General features: G+C 54.0%; 1 protein-coding gene across 6 annotated transcripts in view; it reads left to right on the forward strand.

Moving 5' to 3' along the window:
* Positions 1–6,551: 6,551 nt before the first annotated feature.
* BCL7A (BAF chromatin remodeling complex subunit BCL7A) overlaps positions 6,552–20,893 on the forward strand; it is a 42,456-nt gene continuing 28,114 nt past the window's right edge. For all 6 annotated transcript variants that reach the window (XM_045366144.3, XM_045366147.3, XM_045366148.3 and 3 more), the window contains exons 1-2: positions 6,552–6,871; positions 16,050–16,131. In XM_045366144.3, the coding sequence (XP_045222079.2) occupies positions 6,780–6,871; positions 16,050–16,131 (174 nt within the window). In that variant the 5' untranslated portion in view covers positions 6,552–6,779. The remainder of the gene's footprint in view (positions 6,872–16,049; positions 16,132–20,893) is intronic.

Below are 20,893 nucleotides of genomic sequence, written 5' to 3' on the forward strand. Positions count from 1 at the left end.
GTAAAACTACAGTGTAAAACATAAAAAATGGTCCCTCTGCAAAGACACTTCCCGTGAATGGATCTTGCAGGCTAGAACTTGCTCTGGGTGAGTCAGTGAGTGGTGAGGGAATGTGAAGGCCCAGGACATTACTATCCACTACAATAGGCTTTACAAACATAATATACTTCCGCTGCATTAGATTTGTTTTAAAAATAGAGTTAGAGCCAGGCGCGGTGGCTCATGCCTGTAATCCCAGCACTTTGGGAGGCTGAGGCGGGTGGATCACCTGAGGTCAGGAGTTCCAGACCAGCCTGACCAACATGGTGAAACCCCGTCGCTACTAAAAATACAAAAATTAGCCAGGTGTGGTGGCAGGCGCCTGTAATCCCAGCTACTTGGGAGGCCGAGGCAGGAGAATCGCTTGAACCAGAGAGGCGAAGGTTGCAATGAGCCAAGATCATGCCATTGCACTCCAGCCTGGGCAACAAGAGTGAAACTGCATCTCAAAAAATAAAAAAATAAAAATAAAAAAATAAAGTTAGGCTGGGCATGGTGGCTCACACATGTAATCCCAGCACTTTGGGAGGCTGAGGCAGAAAGATCCTTTGAGCTCAAGAGTTTGAGACCAGCCTGGGCAACAAAGCGAGACTCCCGTCTCTACAATAAAGAAAAAAAAAAAAGCGTGGTGGCATACACCTGTAGTCCCAGCCTCCTCAGGAGGCTGAGGATGGCTTGAACCAGAGGGTCAAAGCTGCAGTGAGCCATGATCCTGCTACTGCACTCCAGCCTGGGCAATAGAGTGAGACCCTGTCTCAAAAAAGTAAATAAATAAAAAATAGCTGGGCATGGTCGCACACACCTGTGGTCCCAGCTACTCAGGAGGCTGAGGTAGGAGGCTTACTTGAGCCTGGGAGGTGGAGGCTGCAGTGAGCCTTGATCCTGCCACTGCACTCCAGCCTGGGCAGAGTGAGACCCTGTCTCTAAATAAAGTAATTGCGGGAGCAAGACCCTGTCTCTAAATTAATGAATGAATTTAATTAAAGTAATTGCACTCTGATGTGAGGATGGATCCAATGTCGTCAGCTCCGTTACAGTTTTCTGGGACCACCGTCGTATATGCAGTGGCTGACTGGAACATTGTTATGTGGCACACTTCCGTCCTTTCTGATGTAGCACCTACTGTGTAGCGACACTGTTGTAAGTGCTTGACAGATAATGTGTGTAATTTTCTTTTGTTTTTTTGTTTGTTTGTTTGAGACGGAATCTCACTCTGTTGCTCAGGCTGGAGTGCAGTGGCACGATCTCCGCTCACTGCAAACTCCGCCTCCCGGGTTCATGCCATTCTCCTGCCTCAGCCTCCCAAATAGCTGGGACTACAGGCGCCCGCCACCACGCCCGGCTAATTTTTTGTATTTTTAGTAGAGGCGGGGTTTCACCATGTTAGCCAGGATGGTCTCCATCTCCTGACCTCGTGATCCGCTCGCCTCCACCTCCCAAAGTGCTAGGATTACAGGCGTGAGCCACCTCGCCTGGCCTGGTGTGCGTAATTTTCGTAAGAACCCTATGAGATGGGTGTAGTTATTTTCATCCCCATTTTACAGATGAGACACAGAGAGGTTAAGACATTTGACACAGCCATAACTAACTCACTTCTGTGACCCTGGAATCTCTCTTTTACTCTTTTTTTTTCTTTTCTTTTCTTTGAGACAGAGTCTCGCTCTGTTACCCAGGCTGGAGTGCAGTGGTATGATCTCTGCTCACTGAAACCTCCATCTCCCGGGTTCAAGTGATTCTCCTTCCTCAGCCTCCTGAGTAGCTGGGATTACAGGCACGCGCCACCATGCCTGGGTAATTTTTGTATTTTTAGTAGAGACAGGGTTTTGCCATGTCGGCCAGTCTGGTCTTGAACTTCTCACCTCAGGTGATCTGCCCACCCACCTCAGCCTCCCAAAGTGCTAGGATTACAAGTGTGAGCCACTGCGCCTGGCCTTTTATTCTTTTAATATACCTAGAATAATAGTAAACATATGTAGAGAGCTTGACTTCCAGTTTCTGGTAAACAATTAGACTAACTCTCGAAGTAACTAAAAATGCTAGGAAAAGTATTTGAAAATATGCTAAAAGCCCCTATGTGCTGACTGTAAGAAAGAAGACAGTGAGAAATTAGGCCAAAATTGAAGGAAAAAAACGCTGAAAGGTAATCTGGAAAGGAAGCCACTTTAACTTGTGCCAGCGCTAGCATATTTGAACTTGACCATGAATGGTTTTATGGGGCAAAAGGCCAGAAAATTAGGCTGGGCATGGTGGCTCACGCCTGTAATCCCAGCACTTTGGAAGGCCAAGGCGGGCGGATCATGAGATCAGGAGATTAAGACCATCCTGCCTAACATGATGAAATTCTGTCTCTACTAAAAATACAAAAAAAAAAATTAGCCAGGCGTGGTTGCGGACACCTGTAGTCCCAGCTACTCGGGAGGCTGAGGCAGGAGAATGGTGTGAATCCGGGAGGCAGAACTTGCAGTGAGCCAAGATTACACCACCGCACTCCAGCCTGGGCAGTGACAGAGCAAGACTTTGTCTCAAAAAAAAAAAAAAAAAAGGCCAGAAAATTAAAGAATTAAAGTCCATGAGTCACACGAAGTGGGAGTCCTTTCCCATGATAATTTGGGCCTTGTCGGACTCCACCAATGGTATGCTGGTAAATGTTCAACCACGAGCTCTGGCTGGACCTGGGGAAGGAGGGTCCTGATGTATAGATCATTTGCCAATTTCCATGATGTAAATACTCCCACCACAGCTGATTCCAGACTCTCAGCATGAGGTCACTGAACACAGCGCTGGGAAGCAGAGGCCTGTAAACCACCTGCAGCACAACCCTGACTCCACCCTCAGACTACAAGATGTCAACCAGTCTGGCACAGTTGTGTGGCCAGTATTCACATCACCTGAGTGGTCAGGGACTCACAAACCCTGAACTTGGATTAAGGTCATCCCGGACTAGCGGTGACCTGAGGAGCCTGGCAGAAGCCAATATAAATTATCTCCGGGGAAGGCCTCAAATTATCCCTATGAATAAATTTTAAAATAGTGTCCAGAATGGTCAAAGAGACCCAGGCATATAACAAGGAACTATGACACCATGAGCAAGACCTAGCAGAAACAGACTCTCGGAGATGTCAAATATTAGAATCATCAGACACAGGCTGTAAAACTACTGTGCTTTGTTGAAAGAAAGAAGTGTAAAAATACCTTCAGGAGACAGGAAACTACTAAAAGTGACATACTAGATTTACAAAGGACATTTGAAGAAAGCTTTATGGTTTTTATCAGGGATCAAAATCACAAATACCTTCAGGGGCCAGAGAGGTAATACAAATGAGTAAAGTGGCTATGAGTGCACTGGTGACCCAGAGAATTCTCTTTGAAAAATACAGGGTCCTTCAGCTCTAGCCAATGGGTGCCATGTAGCACTGAGGGTCCAGTTTGCAGGTCTGCTGGTTCTAGAGAAGCTGGGTATTTATTTTTTCTTCCTTCCTTCCTTCCTTCCTTCCTTCCTTCCTTCCTTCCTTCCTTCCTTCCTTCCTTCCTTCCTTCCTTCCCTCCCTCCCTCCCTCCTTCCTCCTCCCTCCCTTCCTTCTTCCTTCCCTCCCTCCCTCTCCTCCTCCCTCTTTCTGTTTTCTTCTTTCGTTCTTTTCTTTCTTCTCTCTCTCTTTCTTTCGTTCCTTCTTTCTTTTCTTTCCTTTCTTTTCTCTCTCTCTCTCTCTCTCTCTCTCTCTCTCTCTCTCTCTCTCTTTCCTTCATGCAGTGGCATGATCTTGGCTCATTGCAGCCTCTATGTTCTGGGCTCAAGCCATCTTCCCACCTCAGCCTCCTGAGCAGCTGGGGCTGCAGATGCGCACAACCACAACTGGCTATTTTTTGAATTTTTTGTAGAGATGGGGTTTCACCATGTTGCCCAGGCTGGTCTCAAACTCCTGGCCTCTAGCAATCCACCCTCCTTGGCCTCCCAAAGTGCTGGGATCACAGGTGTGAGCCACTGCACCCAGCCTAGATTTCTTTTTATTATGATCAAATACACATAAAATTGACCATTGTAACCATTTAACAGTGTACAATTCAGTGTCATTAAGTACATTCGCACTGTTCTGCAACCATCACCACTATCTCATCCCAGAACTTTCCTATCACTCCAAAAGGAAACCCCACATCCGTTAGCAGTCACTCCTGTTCTCCCCTCCCCCTTGCCCCTGGTAACCACCAATCTGATGTCTGTCTTTATGGATTCGCCTAGTTTTAGATATCTCCCACAAATGGACTTCTTTATCCTTTTGTGACCGGCTTCTTTCACTTAGCATGTTTCAAGGTTCACCCATGTTGTAGCATGTATTCATTCTCTTTCATGGCTGAATAATATCCCGTTGTGTGGATAGACACATTTATCCGTTCCTCAGTCACTATCTGAATTCTGACATAATATTTTCCTATTTTAAATTTTAAGATACATCTTTTTAAAGTTTCGTGTGGCCCAAAGCACCTATCTATTGATCTCACATATCTCTGTGAGATCTGTTTTATGACCTGCTCTTGCATATTTTCCCAGAAAATTCTCGGAATGATTCTCTGAAGTATTTGTTCTTTTATTTTATTTTCTCTTTTCTTTTCTTTCTTTCTTTCTCTCTCGCTCGTCTCTTTCTTTCTTCCTTTCTTCCTTCCTTTTTCTTTCTTTCTTTCTTTTTATTTATTTATTTATTTATTTCAGTCTTCCTCTGTCGCCCAGGCTGGAGTGCAATGGCATGATCTTGGCTCACTGCAACCTCTGCCTCCCAGGTTCAAGCGATTTTCCTTCCTTAGCCTCCCGAGTAGCTGAGATTACAGGCCCGTACCAGCACGCCCAGCTAATTTTTGCATTTTTAGTAGAGACGGGGTTTATCCATGTTGGCCGGGCTGGTCTCAAACTCCTGACCTCGTGATCTGCCCACTTCGGCCTCCAAAGTACTGGGATTACAGGCATGAACCACTGCATCGGCTTTTTTTTTTTTTTTTTTTTTTTTTTTTTTTTGGTACGGGGTCTCACTCTCTCCCAGGCTGGAGTGCAGTGGCTCGATCTCCGCTCACTGCAACCTCCGTCTCCCAGGTTCAAGCGAGTCTCCTGCCTCAGCCTCCCGAGTAGCTGGGATTACAGGTGTCCACCACTGCGCCTGGCTAATTTTTGTATTTTTAGTAGAGACGGGGTTTCACCCACCATGTTGGCCAGGCTGGTATCGAACTCCTAACCTCAAGTGATCCGCCCGCCTCGGCCTCCCAAAGCGCTGGGAATACAGGCATGAACCACCGCGCCCGGCTGGTATTTGTTTTTTTCTTCATTTTTCACGTCAGGAGTTTGAGTTTCAGAATAGTAAAAAGAAATGCCTAGGAAAAGGCCTGCGGTCCCTCCATTTCCTCAGTAGCGTTTTCCCCAAAGACCAAACCCTCCGGGGGAAACGTCTAGAATGAGTGACAGTTTAAGGCTGCAACCTTGAACTTTCCCGGGACTCAGTTTCCCCAGCTGTGAAATGGCTGCTGTCGGGCTCTCATCTCCAGGCCCGGGGCGCTGACATTTGGGCCACTCTCGGTCTCCCACTTCATTCTGGGAGCGCATTAGCTCTGGTCCAGCCGGTTCCGCAGCTGAACACCAAGACGCGGCACCCAGGTTACCCTGATCATCGCAGATTCCTCCCCAGGGCTCTGCTGGGAGGCCTCAAAAGCCCTCCTTGTAGATGAGACCAGCCCCTAGTACCCGCTAGGGCCATTTGGGCAATAACAGCGCCTGGTCTCAGTCTGGTACTGAAGTCAGGAGTGGCTTAAGGTGAAATCGTGGTCCTCCGGTGAAGCTCAGCGAAGACCCTCTCGCCTTGTTTATGACAAGGCAACTTCTAGGGGGACGGGGGCGGGAGGAAGAGTCCCTGTTACGATGCTGATCATCATTCAGCTTTTGCTGAGCAGAAAACTATTTAGTACGCAAGGTCGAGAGTCTCTGGTAGTCCGCCTGGCCCCAGGCACCTTCCTACAACCCCAGTTTTCCAAAAGGACAAAGCCTGGGGCAGGCGACGTCCTAGCTCTCATTTGAACAGGGCCCCGGGCCAGCAGAGATGCGCGATGTCCAACTCTTTCCAAGAGCACCTCGCGTCCCGAACCGGCGCCTTCAACTCGGAGAAGTCAAGAGACCTGCAAGAAACTTGCACTACTGCACCCGCCGCCGCGCTCCGGGGGCAGGGCAGGGGCAGCTGGGCTGGGTCCCGGGGAACGCGTCCCCCCCGCCCCGCAGACCGGCTGTCTCCGGTGGACCCCTCGGCACCTGCGGCCTCCGAGGAAGGGTCTGCGCGCACGTCCGCAGGCCCGCCCCCGCCGCTCGCCCGGAGCCGGGGGTCGCCGTGCGCCCTTCGGCACCTCCCCGGGAGGGCGTGCGGGGCGTCCCCTCTGGGGGCGCAGGAGGCCCGGTGGCGCTGCCCGGTGGCCGCGGCGCCCGGAGGCCGCACTGCCGGCGGCGGCGGCGGCGCGGCTCCCCCTGCTCGGTGCAGCTGCCGCCCGGCGCTTGCGCACTGGGCCGGGCGCGCGGCGGCCCCGGGCTTTTTGTGTGTGTGTGTGTGTGTGTGTGTATGTGTGTGTGTGTGTGTATGTGTGTGTGAGTGTGTGCGTGTGAGAGTGCGAGTGTCTGTGCGCGAGTGAGTGAGCGGCGGGCGGGCGCGAGTGTGGCCTCCGCGGAGGGCGAGCAGGACCCGGCGGGCGCGCTCCCCAGCCTCCGTCTCCCCGCCGGAACCATGTCGGGCAGGTCGGTTCGAGCCGAGACCAGGAGCCGGGCCAAAGATGATATCAAGAGGGTCATGGCGGCGATCGAGAAAGTGCGCAAATGGTAAGCGGAGGCACCCGCCGCCCCCCCGGCCACCCCGAGCCCGAGCGCGGCTCCGGAAAGCCGCGGGGCGCAGCGCCCCGGTCGCCTGCCCTGGCCCGGCCCCGCCGCGGGCCCCGGGACTTGGCGAGGGCGGGCGGGCGGCGCGCGAGCCGGGTCACCTGCGCCAGGCGGGGGCCGCGGCCGCTGCCCAGGTGCGCTCGCGCCTGTCGCCCACCTGGCGCGGCGGTGGCGGCGGACAGGAGGCGGAGGGCGCCGGGGTCGGGCGGCTGGAGCGGCGGGGCGGCCCCCGCGGCGGCGCTCGGCTCCCGGGAGGGGGGCTCGGGGCCGGCCCCAGAAGCCATTTCGTTTTGTGCAAGTCACATGAAAGCGGCTTCCCGCGCGCCGGGGCCGCGATGCCGGCGGCGGCGGGGAAAGCGCGAGCTCCATTGTGCAGGCTCCGAGCGGGCCGCCGCCGCCGTCTCCTCCCCGCGCGCCCCGGCCCGCGCCCCGCCGCCCTCAGTCGGCCCCGGCCCGCCCGGCCGCCGGCTCCCGCCTCCCGGGCCCGGCGCCCTCGAGTCTGCGGAGTTTGCAAAGCGCGAGCCGTTTAAATTTAGCGCTTTGGGCTGCCTGGAGCGAGGGCTCTCGGCGACCAGGAAAGATGGGGGCGAGCGCCGGGCGCCAGCGGCCAGGGGCGCGGGGCGCCCACGTTCCACCCCACTCTGCGCGGCGCCCCGGGAGGGGGGCTCGGGCCAGCCGATGTTTTTGGCCAGAAGCTGTTGGTCCTGGGCCGCGGCTGCCTCTCCACACCGGGAGCTCGTGTTTGTTTTGCGGAGGGAGCCGTTGTTTTTGTTCTCTGCACTGGGGAGAGGGGGACGCGGCGGCGGCCGCGCGTGGTTTTCGGGTTCACTTTAGCGTCCCCCCGGCGTGGCCCGGTCGATATTAAGGAGATCGAACCTTTTCGCGGCCTCGTCGGGGTCTGCTCGGAATCGGCCCCTGGGCCAGGCCCGAGGCGCGAGCAGATTGCCAGGTTGGGTCAGACTTGTTGAAAACTCCCCGATCCCTGATTTCAACTTTATTGTTTTTTTCCCACGCCTTCACCGGGTCCCGGAGGGAGAGGAGCCGCGGCGACTCTGGCCCCGAGTGTCAGCGCCCGCGGGCTCGTCCCGACGCTTTATTTCGAGCTTGGAAGCCGGGCAGGCCCGGTGGCAGGGGATGTTTACGTTTGGGGGTGTCGTTTCTCAAGTAGCGCCTTGGTCTCTAAAAGCCACTGGGGGCGAGCCTCCGGTGTGGCGGTGTCACAAGTTAGCTGTCCTTTCTGAGTCAAACCCAACAAAAAAGGCAAGAGGAAAATCAATAAAGTCCACGTGCTCCCCGGCCTCCTATGGAAAGGGCTGGCTGCGATGGCCGGATGCCCGGCCGTGGGCTGGGTTTGGCTCCAGTGGGACAAAGAATTTTCAGAACCGTGAGAAGGGGAGGCTTTCCAAAGTTGAGATCCAAGTCGTCGGTGTCTCGGGAGCTCCCCTGGTACGCAGGGTGCCCGGTGCCCAACTGGAGCCATTTAAAAATGGCAGAAACAGCTGCAGGCCAACACACACACGCTGGGAAACAACCCGCAGCCCCCTCTACTGTGGGATTCCCCGCGGGAAGCCCGGAGTTGCTCCCCTCCTTGCCTCAGCCCCTGTGCAAAGAAAGAACTGGTGTCTGTGCCTGGGTCCCTTCTGTCGCCGACCTGGAGGTTGGGAAGCATCCGGCAAGCCGCCTTTCTCTGCTCAAGGAGGCGTGGTGGGGCCTCCTACCCCAGGTTCCCGGCGGGACAGAGGCTCCTGCACCCTGACAGCTGCTCCCGCAGAGCGGCCAGCTGCTCTGCCAGGAGGGCAGATGGAGAGATGGGGCTTCCCACCCCGCGGGCCCCAGGGCGGCCGGCCTGGAGACCTTCCAGCCCGCTGACCCCGCGGGGACCAGGCCTGTAGTTGGGGCTTGTGGGGCTGTGCCTCTGCGCCTCCCTGGGTTTGGGGAAACAACACCTCGTGTCCTCTGAAGACCTCAGGCTTTGGGATCTCATGGTCCAACTTCCAGTTCACTTCCTTGCCGCGACCTTCGGCATACCATTGTCACTTCTCTAACCATGGTGACCCGGGGCTCTCTGCTTGGCTTCCAGGTCCCCTCAGGTTGTTGAGGACGAGTGAGGTCATGCCTCCAAGAGCACCCCGCCCTGGGCGCAGGAGGAGCTGTTGCTCAGTGTTGTAAGGTGGACTTTGTAGAAACTTGGCTTTGAGATTTTTTTTTTTTTTTGGCCCCTTCTTTTTTTTTTTTTGAGACGGAGTCTCGCTCTGTCGCCCAAGCTGGAGTGCAGTGGCCGGATCTCAGCTCACTGCAGCTCCGCCTTCCGGGTTCCCGCCATTCTCCTGCCTCAGCCTCCCGAGTAGCTGGGACTACAGGCGCCCGCCACCTCGCCCGGCTAGTTTTTTTTTGTATTTTTTAGTAGAGACGGGGTTTCACCGTGTTAGCCAGGATGGTCTCGATCTCCTGACCTCGTGATCCACCCATCTCGGCCTCCCAAAGTGCTGGGATTACAGGCTTGAGCCACCGCGCCCGGCCTTTTTTGGCCCCTTCTAAGCGAAGCCTTGGACTTACTGCCCAGGTGTCTCCGGCCCCTGAGAGCATATCCCACCTTCCCCGTGCCTTCGGATTGCCCAGGTTTCTCCGGCCCCTGAGAGCATATCCCACCTTCCCCGTGCCTTCGGATTGCCCAGGTTTCTCCGGCCCCTGAGAGCATATCCCACCTTCCCCGTGACTTCGGATTGGGTCTTTGACTCAGCCCACGAGACTTTGGGTTGTTTATTAATTGTGTGGCCACCAACCATGCATTTCACCACTGGTGGGGAGGTGGGGTTGCCAGGTTTAACCAGATAAAAATACAGCACACCCAGTTAAATTCGAATTTCAGATAAACAGTGAAAGAATTAAAAATAAATGTTTTTGAGTATGTCTCATGCAATATTTGGGACACACTTATACTAAAAAATTATCTATTTATCTGAAATGCAAATTTAACAGGGCATCCTGTATTTTACCCAGAGGGAAGATGAAGTGTCTGGCAGATCATTTGGCCCCATGAGCCTTGGGTGGGTTTCTCCTCAGCCCTAGTGACCCCTAAAATTACCCACCCACCCACCCACCCACTGTCCCCTGACGCTTCCCCCACCCCCGGAAAAGCTGTGGCCTCCCTCTCATTTGGGGCAGGCTGTGTCCTCTTCTGTTTGTGGGCTGTTTCAGCAAGGCAGGCCGGTGGAGTGTGAGGTGACCAGAAGATGGCTGAAGGGAAAACAAAATGGCGGGCCTTTTTTTGGGAAACTGGGCCAGGGTTTGGAGGCCCTGTGCTGGTGGAGGAGAGAAGGGGTCCAGGGCGATGGTGGGAGATGAAAGCTTGGGCTGCAGCGGAGGCTTGGAGGCCCGCCACGGTGGCTCATGCCTGTAATCCCAGCACTTTGGAGGCTGAGACAGGAGGATTTCTTGAGCCCAGGAGTTCAAGACCAGCCTGGGTAACATAGTGAGATTCCATATCTTCTAAAAAAAAAAAAAAAAAGCCAGGGGCGGTGGCTCACGCCTGTAATCCCAGCACTTTGGGAGGCTGAGGTGGGCAGATCACGAGGTCAGGAGATCGAGACCATCCTGGCAAACACAGTGAAACCCCGTCTGTACTAAAAAAATACAAAAAAAATTAGCCAGATGTGGTGGTGGGTTCCTGTAGTCCCAGCTACTCGGGAGGCTGAGGCAGGAGAATGGTGTGAACCCGGAGGCAGAGCTTGCAGTGAGCTGAGATCACACCACTGCACTCCAGCCTGGGCAACAGAGCGAGACTCCGTTTCAAAAACAAAGAAGAAGAAAAAGCAAAAGAAAAATTAGGATGGACGCGCTGGCTCATGCCTGTAATCCCAGCACTTTGGGAGGCCGAGGCAGGCAGATCACCTGAAGTCAGGAGTTCGAAATCAGCCTGGCCAACATGGTGAAACCCTCTCTCTACTAAAAATACAAAAAATTAGCTGGCTGTGGTGGTGCATGCCTGTAATCCCACTTACTCTGGAGGCTGAGGCGGAAAATTGCTTGAACCTGGGAGGCAGAGGTTGCAGTGAGCCGAGATCACGCCACTGCACTCCAGCCTGGGCGACAGAGCAAGACTTCATCTCAAAAAAATGAAAAGGTCGGGCACGGTGGCTCATGCCTGTAATCCCAGCACTTTGGGAGTCCGAGGTGGGAGGATTATGAGGTCAGGAGATCGAGACCATCCTGGCTAACACGGTGAAACCCCGTCTCTACTAAAAATGCAAAAAATTAGCCGGGCATGGTGGCAGGCACCTGTAGTCCCAGCTACTCGGGAGGCTGAGGCAGGAGGATGGCGTGAGCCCACAAGGCAGAGCCTGCAGTGAGCTGAGATCGCACCACTGCACTCCAGCCTGGGCAACAAAGCGAGACGCCGTCTCAAAAAGAAAAAAAAAAGAAAAAAAAAATTAGGCATGGTGACCCTCGTCTGTAATCCCAGCTACTCAGGAGGCTAAGCCCGGAGGATCACTTGAGCCCAAGAGGTTGAGGCTGCAGTGAGCTGTGATCATGCCACTGCACTCCAGCCTGGGTGACAGCCTTGTCTCAAAAAACAAAACAAACAAACAAACAAAGTAGGCTTAGGCCCAGGACCCCTCAGCCTGGTCTGAGGGTTCCCTCAATGACTTGCTGTGAGGACTGAGAAAGGTCTGTGCCCGAAGACCTCCTGTCTGTCCCAGGAGAGGTGGAGGTTTGGGCCTGAGGCCTCCCTTGTCTCAGCTCCTCCGGAAGTTTCATCATGGAGACCTTCCTTCTAGGCACATGACAAGTCAGGCAGACCTGGGCCTCGCTAGGGTGAGGCCAGCCATGGGCCAGGCCTCCTGAGGTGGCAGGGACTAGCCCTGAGAAGTGAGTACAAGGACAGGGATTAGAGCTCTCCTGGAGGGAGTCAGCAGCGTCCTCTTGGGCAGTGGGTAACCCTAAGATAGTCTTGTTGGCTAGCCCTTGGACCTGGATGCAGGAGAACATTCAAAATTGGCCTTAGCCTGGAGAATCTGGGATGGATTCTTGTAGTTTATATAGGAGTCTGTGCTGGAGAGGAGCATTTGGGGCTATATTCCTACTGCTGGGAACTCATTTTTGTCCTTTCCTCCCAGGAGCCCAAGTGTAATGGGAAGAGAGAGGTGCTGAAGTCAGGGTAAGGTGACGGGGCCGCCAAGACAGGAGGCGCGTGGCACAGCCAGGGCCAGCTTTGCAGCAAGCTGGGCTGCAGTCTAGGGGTCGTGGTGATTTCTAGACCCAGTGCCTACAGGTGTCAAGAGTGAGGGTATCCGAGGGGGCCAGAGAGCCCATCTGGGGCAAGCTGTCGCTTCCCAGGGCATGTGGGCCCGGGTCATGTTTTCAGGAGTAGCCAGAAGTCTGGAATCTATGCGAAGCCTGTTTTTGTTTTGTTTTGTTTTGTTTTGTTTTGAAGTTTGGCAGCAGATTTAACATTTTTAAAGTACTGTGTAGGCCAAACAAAACACGTCTGTTGACCGGTTGTTTGCCACCCTAAATATAAAGTGGGGCTCAGGCGTGGTGGCTCAAACCTGTAATCCCAGCATTTTGGGAGGCCAAGGCAGGAAGATCACTTGAGCCCAGGAGGTCGAGGCTGCAGTGAGCAGTGATCGCACTACCGCACTCCAGCCTGGGCAACAGAGGGAGACCCTATCTCAAAAAAATAAAACATAGGCTGGGCAGGCCGGGCACGGTGGCTCAAGCCTGTAATCCCAGGACTTTGGGAGGCCGAGACGGGTGGATCACGAGGTCAGGAGATCGAGACCATTCTGGCTAACACGGTGAAACCCCGTCTCTACTAAAAAATACAAAAAAAAAAACTAGCCGGGCGAGGTGGCGGGCGCCTGTAGTCCCAGCTACTCGGGAGGCTGAGGCAGGAGAATGGCATGAACCGGGGAGGCGGAGCTTGCAGTGAGCTGAGATCCGGCCACTGCACTCCAGCCTGGGCGACAGAGCGAGACTCCATCTCAAAAAAAAAAAAAAAAAAAAATAGGCTGGGCGCAGTGGCTTATACCTGTAATTCCAGCACTTTGGGAGGCCGAGGTGGGTGGGTCACCTGAGGTCAGTCAGCCTGGCTAACATGGTGAAACCCGTCTCTACTAAAAATACAAAAATTAGCCGGGCATGGTAGTATGTGCTTGTAGTCCTAGCTACTCAGGAGGCTGAGGCAGGAGAATCGCTTGAACCCGGGAGGCAGAGGTTGCAGTAAGCCGAGATTGTGCCACTGCGCTCCAGCCTGGGCCACAGAGTAAGAGTCCGTCTCAAAAAATTTTAAAAAATGAAAAAATAGGAAAGTGATGAGCATAGCTTAATACCCTCATTGGTGGAGGGGAGCAATGCCCCTTTTTGGGAAGGGCTGTGTGTTCTGTGCTGATGGTTTTGGGGGACAATTGTGGGAAACCTCAGCTACTCTGCTGAACCCGTGTGCCCTCCCAATGTGTCTGTGGAATCCTATGTCCTCCCGGGTGCTCACTTGGTGCCTTAAACTTGAGCTCTGCGGCCTCTCTGGGTGGCTGCTTGGCTGAGCATAGGTCCAGCCCAGAGGTAGAGTTCTTAATGTTCTTGCCTCTGTCCCGAAGCCCCCTCAATGTCCACACCTACAAATACAGTTTCTCATCGCTGAGGTAACTTGAGAACTCGTTGAAGAGGTTGCCAGTCGGGACAAAGAGAGGCACGGAAGCCTGGCTGCATTCAGCTTGTAGCCTGTGGTGGTCTTGAGCCTCACTGGGAAGCAGCCGCAAACTTGCATCTTGGCTGATTTGCGGCCACAAAGCCCAGATCTCTGGCACACTTTCTGCCCTGAAAGGTGTCCTGTGTGTTACAAGTCAATTACTTTTTTTTTTTTCCCCCCAAACACAATCAAACCTTGAATGGGTTGATTTACTGGGAAGCTGGTCCAGGGCTCATGAGTAATGAATGGCTTTGGCCAATCTGCATGGGGTCCTGGCAATTTGTCATTCTTCCTCCAGCTTCTGTTACCTTGGCGCTCCTTTAGAATGATTCTTGGTTTTCATGGGAAACAGAATAGCAGGAGGTGGTGTCTGGGGTCCAAGCCCAAATCTAATTCTCTTCTGCCACTTCCTATCTGTGAGACCCCAAGCTAGTGCTATAACCTCTCTGTGCATCCTGTTTCTGCATCTGTAAAAAGGGTGACAGTCGTCCCGCTCTTGTAGCCTGTTGGGAATCCCAGGGAGAGAGAGTGTGTAAGTAAAGTGCTTGGCGTGGAGCCTGGCATGTAACAGCCTGGGCACACAATGGCTATTGTGATGGTTGCGCTAACAACTGAGGTTCTTCCCAGGAGTACCCTGTCTCTTCTGGACACCTTCTGATGGCTCAGAATGGAGGAGGGGAAAGGTGGGCATTGTGGTTTTTCTGCTCTGCTCACAGGAGGCAGGAGACTGGCCAGTAGACTTAAGACACCCGTCTTTCCTGCATCGTTTCTGGGTGAAAATGTGCAAGGAGGGGGAGCGGAGAGGCTGGTCTCAACAGCTGTGCTGGGTGAAGGGTTTGAGTGCTGGCTCTGGGAGAATGAGTTCACCTTCACTGCCCTGTGCCTCAGTTTCTTAATCTGTCAAATGGGGAAGTTGCCATTTCCTGCCAGACGAGCCAGCACAGTACTTGATACATAGAAGGCACTAGGAATGGCCATTGGTATAATAAGAAAAGCCGGGCTGTGGTGTCCTCTGAGGGAACACATGGGACCCGAGCAGGCAGGGTTTTTGGGGGTGAGGTGTCTGTGGTTTCGGCTGGCTGACTTTGAGTATGCTCTGTCATCCCGCAACCCTCGTGGTGACAGTGTGGGAGTCCTGTAACCTGTCACACCAGCATGTGAGGGCCATGTGCCCCACAAGGGGGTGACCTAAGGCTGAGTTTGGGCAGAGAGTCCAGAAAAGGTGCCAGGCAGCTCACGGACAGAGGTGCTTGTGCCACAGAGAATGCCTGGTTCTGGGAACTTTTGTCACTAAAATTGCTGAGGACTTGGGCAGCTATGTCGCCTGTACCAGGGGTGTGCCTGCCCCAACAGCCCCTGCTGGGGCCCTTAAATCTGCCAGCCTCCTAGCTGAGCCATCAGTGGCTCCTTGGTGGCCTCACACATCTCCTATCTGGCAGAGCCTTGATTTAGAAGCCTCGGTTCCAACCCAGCCCTGCTTCTGGGGGGCTCTCCTGAGCCTCAGTCCCCTCAGGGGTGTGGCTGCTGGGCCTTTCGGGCTGTAAGGGACAAGTGGAGTGCAGGGAGTCAAGGACAGGAGGTGGCTGGCTGTAGCAATAATCGGAACAATGACAGTGGCTCGGATCAGAGTGGTGGGGTGGAGGAGAGGGTGGTCATTGTTATCTCCAGTGAAAACTGGTCCTGTTTGCTTCTGTGGCTTGTAAGTTTCTCCTCATCCACAAACCTGCCTCTCATAGTGGGGGGTCTGGACTTGGTCCTTCAGGCGTTTGTAATGCAGCTGGGGCGACCTTGCAGACAGGGTCACTAGGAGCCCCGAATCAGGGGTGCAGGTCCCCTCCCACCCGGCTGCCACCCACAGATCAGGCCGTGTAACCTCCTTTCGGGCTGAGGTCACCACTCCCTGGCTCTCCTTGGCCGCCTCGAAGGGCGTGCTTCCGGCAGTGGGGGCGGTGCCCCGGCTTGCCTGCTTCTGCCTCCCCAACTCAGACGCATTGCCCAGAGGGCAGGAGGAGCCCCGGGGTGTCCTTGGTGACGACTCCACCCCCGACAGGAGGAATCGGCCTGCTGGCCTGAAGGCCTCTCGGCTGCCCAGAAGGGCGCGGGTGGCCCAGTTCACTGGCTGAGTGGCATTGGCAGTGACACAGGGGGACCTGGGCCTGACTCCCGCCACCCATAGGAGTCCTTGTAATGGCAGCCCTGCCCTCAGCCTTTTTGGTGACAGCCTGGAGAGGGCAGCCACCCTGTGTGGTGTAACGGGGTGGAGAAACCAGGCTTAGATGGGTGATGTGGCCTGCCCAGGGGCTCCTGCTAGTGAGGGTGGAGCTGGGATTCAAACCCTCATCTGTGTGATCTGGAGCTTGCTCTCAGCCCCAAGGGATGTGTCCCCCAGGGATGAAGAGTCCGCAGTAACAGGCTCTTCCTCGTCCTCCTCAGGGAGAAGAAATGGGTGACCGTTGGTGACACATCCCTACGAATCTACAAATGGGTCCCTGTGACGGAGCCCAAGGTTGACGACGTGAGTATGGAGGGCTGGTCCCCTGGGGTGGGCCACCCATTCGTGCTCCTCCCACCATGCGGAGGGAGGTTGTTCGCTGCTACCCACCGTGCTGGGGCTCTGGGACCAAGAGCCCCTGGGATTAGAAGGACCCAGCTTAGACTTGGGGAGGCTGCTGGACCAGTCCCCACCCCTCCTACTCCAGCCCAGAGTCTGGCCCTCAGAGCAGTGGGGGTGGGGGAACATCCTGCAAGGTGTCTCTTCTTCTTCTTCCTTCCTCTTCTTCTTCTTCTTTTTTTTTTTTTTTTTTTTTTTTGATACAGAGTCTCACTCTGTTGCCCAGGCTGGAGTGCAGTGGCTTGATCTTGACTCACTGCATCCTCTGCCTCGTGGGTTCAAGAGATTCTTCAGCCTTAGCCTCCCAAGTAGCTGTGATTACAGGTGCGCACCACCGCATGGGCCAATTTTTTGTATTTTTAGTAGAATGGGGTTTTACCGTGTTGGCCAGGCTGGTCTCGAACTCTTGACCTCAGATGATCCACCTGCCTGGGCCTCCCAAAGTGCTGGAGTTAAAGTGTGAACCACTGCGCCTGACCTGCAAGTTGTATCTTCTGGGCTGAGCGCCCTCCCCAGGGCTTGGCACTGTGTTTTGGGGCAGCTGTGGTGGCGCCCACAGATAGGCATGTTCTCCCCACCTTTGTGGTTCTGTTCCTGAGCCTCTGACCATCTGCCAGGCCCTGGGCTGATGCCTCACATGCGGCATCTCTGTTATTTTTCCTACTCAGCCTGTGGAGTTGATGTTTTTAACTCTCCTCTGTACAAGGGAGGACACAGGCTCAGAGAGGTGAAGCCACTTGCCTAGAGTCACACAGCTCACCTCAGAGCTGTGAATGGAGCCCAGGTCTGTCTGACTCCAAAGCGCATGTTCTCTCTGCGCTTGGAAAAGCTTCTGGTGAGTGGAGCTGGTGGTGACAGGGCCCCCCCCCGGCCCCCCGGGGTTAGGAAAGCCTGGTGCAGGGATGCGGGGTCTTAGAGGGCTCCAGGAGGGGTGGCGCCATCCCGACTTCCACCACTAGAGGGAGCGCGAGGCACTGTCCTGTGATGGCTGGCAACTGCCCCCAGCAGACAGGGCTCTCCAACTTAGTGGCTCCCAGGCCAGTTACCTCCAGAGACCCCTCTCATTTCCATCCCAAATCAAGAACAGTCTCCCCCATAGGCCTTTGCCCGGGCTGTTCCCCGCTGTCTGGACTGCCTTCCCTATTTACTCAAACTCAGTCCTTCTACCCGGGAAGATGGCACAGACTAACCCACATGGCTGTAGCCACTCCTGGGAGCGACATGAGGTCATGATTGGTAGATTTGGGGTAGGGGAAGTATGTGGGGGTCCAGCTTCCTCCAAAAAGACAGGGGCTAAGTTTCTCCGCCCATCTTCAGTTACCTGCCCTGCAAGTCTTAGGTCTCTGAGCAGGGCTGTGGCTCCATTCTTCACCCCGTGATCACATGCTCATCCCTGAACGTGGGCCTTTGTTGTCCCTTCTGGTTCTAGCCTGGGCTCCCGGAACCACCAGAGCTGCTTTCCCCAAAGGGACTGAGCCTTAGTCTCTCTCCGCATCTCCCAGGGAAGAGCAGGGCAGGCCCCTCAAAGGCAGCTCCTGGCTCCAGCCCATGTCTGTGCCTTGCCCGCCATTAGGTGTAGAAACCCTGGTTGCATTTGAGAAGATGTGGTCCCTGCTCTCAAGGAATTTCTAATCTCGTTGGGGGAAGATAATTATAGAATAGCATGAAACAGATATCAGGGAAGTGCCAAATGGAATATGATCAAGGGGAAAATGTAAGCTCTGGGCCATCAGGAAGGACCTGGCAGCTCTAGGCTTCAAGGGACCGTTGGATTTGGAGGCAGACAGACCAGCCCCGATTAACCTGTGATGTTGGGCAGGTGACCCCACCTTGCTGGGCCTTAGTCCCCTCTTTTGTGTAATGGAGCAGTAACATCCAACTCGCGGTTTCTGCAACAGAGCAAAAGCAATATATCACCACGGAGAATACTGAGCACTGTGCCGGCTGTGCAGACGGTGCCGAGAAATGCAAATTCCCTCTTCATCTGTGAACTAGGATGTGCCACGTGCCACTCCCCCACCCCCTTTCCCTCCGGGGCGATGGTTCTCAGCCTGGCTGAGCACCTGGAGAAGATGCAGATTCCTGGGCCCCACACCAGGTCGCTAAGTCTCTGCAGGTTGGGGCTGGGAACCTGCCTGGTGGAGGGAGAGCTTTTGATTGTTTTAAACACTCAGTATCTGGTTATATCCAGATACTTTAGAACTCTCGAAAATTTCATCCTTTTGAATAGGTAAAACACGTTACAAAATTCAAATTCAAAACAGTTTTTTAATTAAGACAATTTACATATCATAGAAGTCACTTTTTTTTTTTTTAAGAGACAGGGTCTCTGTACCCAGTCTGGAGTGCAATGGCAGGATCATAACTCACTGCAGCCTCGACCCACTGGGCTCAAGCAATCCTTCTATCGCTGCCTCCTGAGTAGCTGGGACTGCAGGCATGCACACCTGGCTAATTTATGTATTATTTTCATTTATTTATTCATTTATTTTTTGAGACAGAGTCTCACTCTGTTGCCAGACTGGAGTGCAGTGGCATGATCTTGGCTCACTGCAACCTCCCCCTCTTGAGTTCAAGCAATTCTCCTGCCTCAGCCTCCCAAGTAGATAGGACTACAGGCGCCACCTCCACGCCCAGCTCATTTTTGTATTTTTAGTAGAGATGGGGTTTCACCTTGTTGGCCAGGATGGTCTCAAGCTCTTGACATCATGATCCGCCTGCCTCGGCCTCCCAAAGTGCTGGGATTACAGGCGTGGGCCACCATGCCCGGCCGCACACCTGGCTTATTTATTTTTTTATTTAATAGAGACAGGGTCTGGCTATGTTGCTCAGGCTGGTCTCAAACTCCTGGCCTCAAGCCATCTTCCTGCCTGAGCCTCCCAAAGTGCTGGGATTACAGGCGTGAGCCACCATGCCCGGCCAGCAGTCACTCTTTTAAAGTATTCAGTTCAGTGAATATATTCACAGAGTTGTGCAACTGTCACCACTGTAATTCCAGAACATTTTCATCACCCCCAAAAAGGAACTCACACCCATCAGCAGTCACTCCCCATTCCCCTCGCCTGCCCCTGGCAACCACCAATCCACCTTTTGTCTGTTTGGATTTGTGTATCTTCAGATGTTACTCTTTTACTGCATATCTTTTAAAATCTGCCTCTCATCCCTGCCTGCACCCCCCCATCCCCACCCCAGTTCTCGCCCCTGGAGGCGCCCAGTGTTGCCAGGTTTTGTTTATTTTTCTAAAGGGAGCCTTCGCTCGCAAACATGCATGTAAATACACGCATGCACACACACACAGGCGCGCACACATGCGCGCACACACATTCTTTGCGTGGTGAGGCTCACATATCCTGCATCTTTCTTATATATGTATGGGCAATATTGACATATTTTAGTGTGTTAGTATTTTGCAGATCACCCCATGTTAGTCTGTGAAGAACCACCTTACTCCCTGTAATTGTTGCATCGGATTTCATTGGAATGAATGTACCATGATTGATTTAACGAGTCTCCTTCCGTTGAGCCCAGGTTGTTTCCAACATGATTTCTGACTTCATGTGAATCCCACCAGGATCTTGGGAACTGCCCTTCCATGTCTACAGCCTTTTGTTAAAAAAAAAAAAAAAAAAGGGCCGGGCGTGGTGGCTCACGCCTATAATCCTGGCACTTTGGGATGCTGAGGCGGGCGGATCACGAGGTCAGGAGATCGAGACCATCCTGGCTAACACGGTGAAACCCCGTCTCTACTAAAAATGCAAAAAATTAGCCAGGCATGGTGGAGAGTGCCTGTAGTCCCAGCTACTCGGGAGGCTGAGGCAGGAGAATGGCATGAACCCGGGAGGCGGAGCTTGCAGTGAGCCGAGATCACGCCACTGTACTCCAGCCTGGGCGATAGAGCGAGACTCCGTCTCAAAAAAAAAAAAAAAAAAAAGGAATGACCGGGCATGGTGGCTCACGCCTATAATCCCAGGACTTTGGGAGGCTGAGGCAGCAGATCACGAGGTCAGGAGTTCGAGACCAGCCTGGCCAAAATATTGGTGAAACCCGTCTCCACTAAAAATACAAAAATTAGCCTGGTGTGATGGTGTGCGCCTCTAGCCCCAGCTATTTGGGAGGCTGAGGCAAAAGAATCGCTTGAATCCGGGAGTTGGAGGTTGCAGTGAGCCACGGTCGCACCACTGCACTCTAGCCTGGGTGACAGAGCGAGATTCTGTCTCAAAAAAAAAAAAAAAAGGAATGGCACAAAAAGCATCCCCACCCTCCCTCCTTTCTCCCGGGGTCTTCCCTCCTAACTCCTCCTGCACGTTTGTGCTGGAGGTCGGCAGAGTACACTTTGAGAAAGGCTGCTCCAGGGGGCCTGCAGCTGGCGCAAATGAGTGACCTCTGGGTCACCTGGCATTACTTTGTACCTGCTCTGGGCTGATGGCGGCCTCTTCCCCAGATACTCTCCCTAAAAGAGGAGGCAGGTCCTGCCAGCCGGGGCGTTTCCACACTGCTGCTGCCAGTCCCAGAAACAGGCAGGCTTATTTCCCAGGGTGCCGGAGCTGGGCCAGCCTCAGAACCCTCCCCTCTGTGGGGCTCTTTGATTCCACAGTGGGCGAGATCCAGAGGCCAGTCCCTAATAGGACGCGTTCAAATGCAGGCCCAGGAAAACCCTGCGGAGGCC

This window comes from Macaca fascicularis, chromosome 11, assembly GCF_037993035.2.
Source record: "Macaca fascicularis isolate 582-1 chromosome 11, T2T-MFA8v1.1".
Classification (NCBI taxonomy): domain Eukaryota; kingdom Metazoa; phylum Chordata; class Mammalia; order Primates; family Cercopithecidae; genus Macaca; species Macaca fascicularis.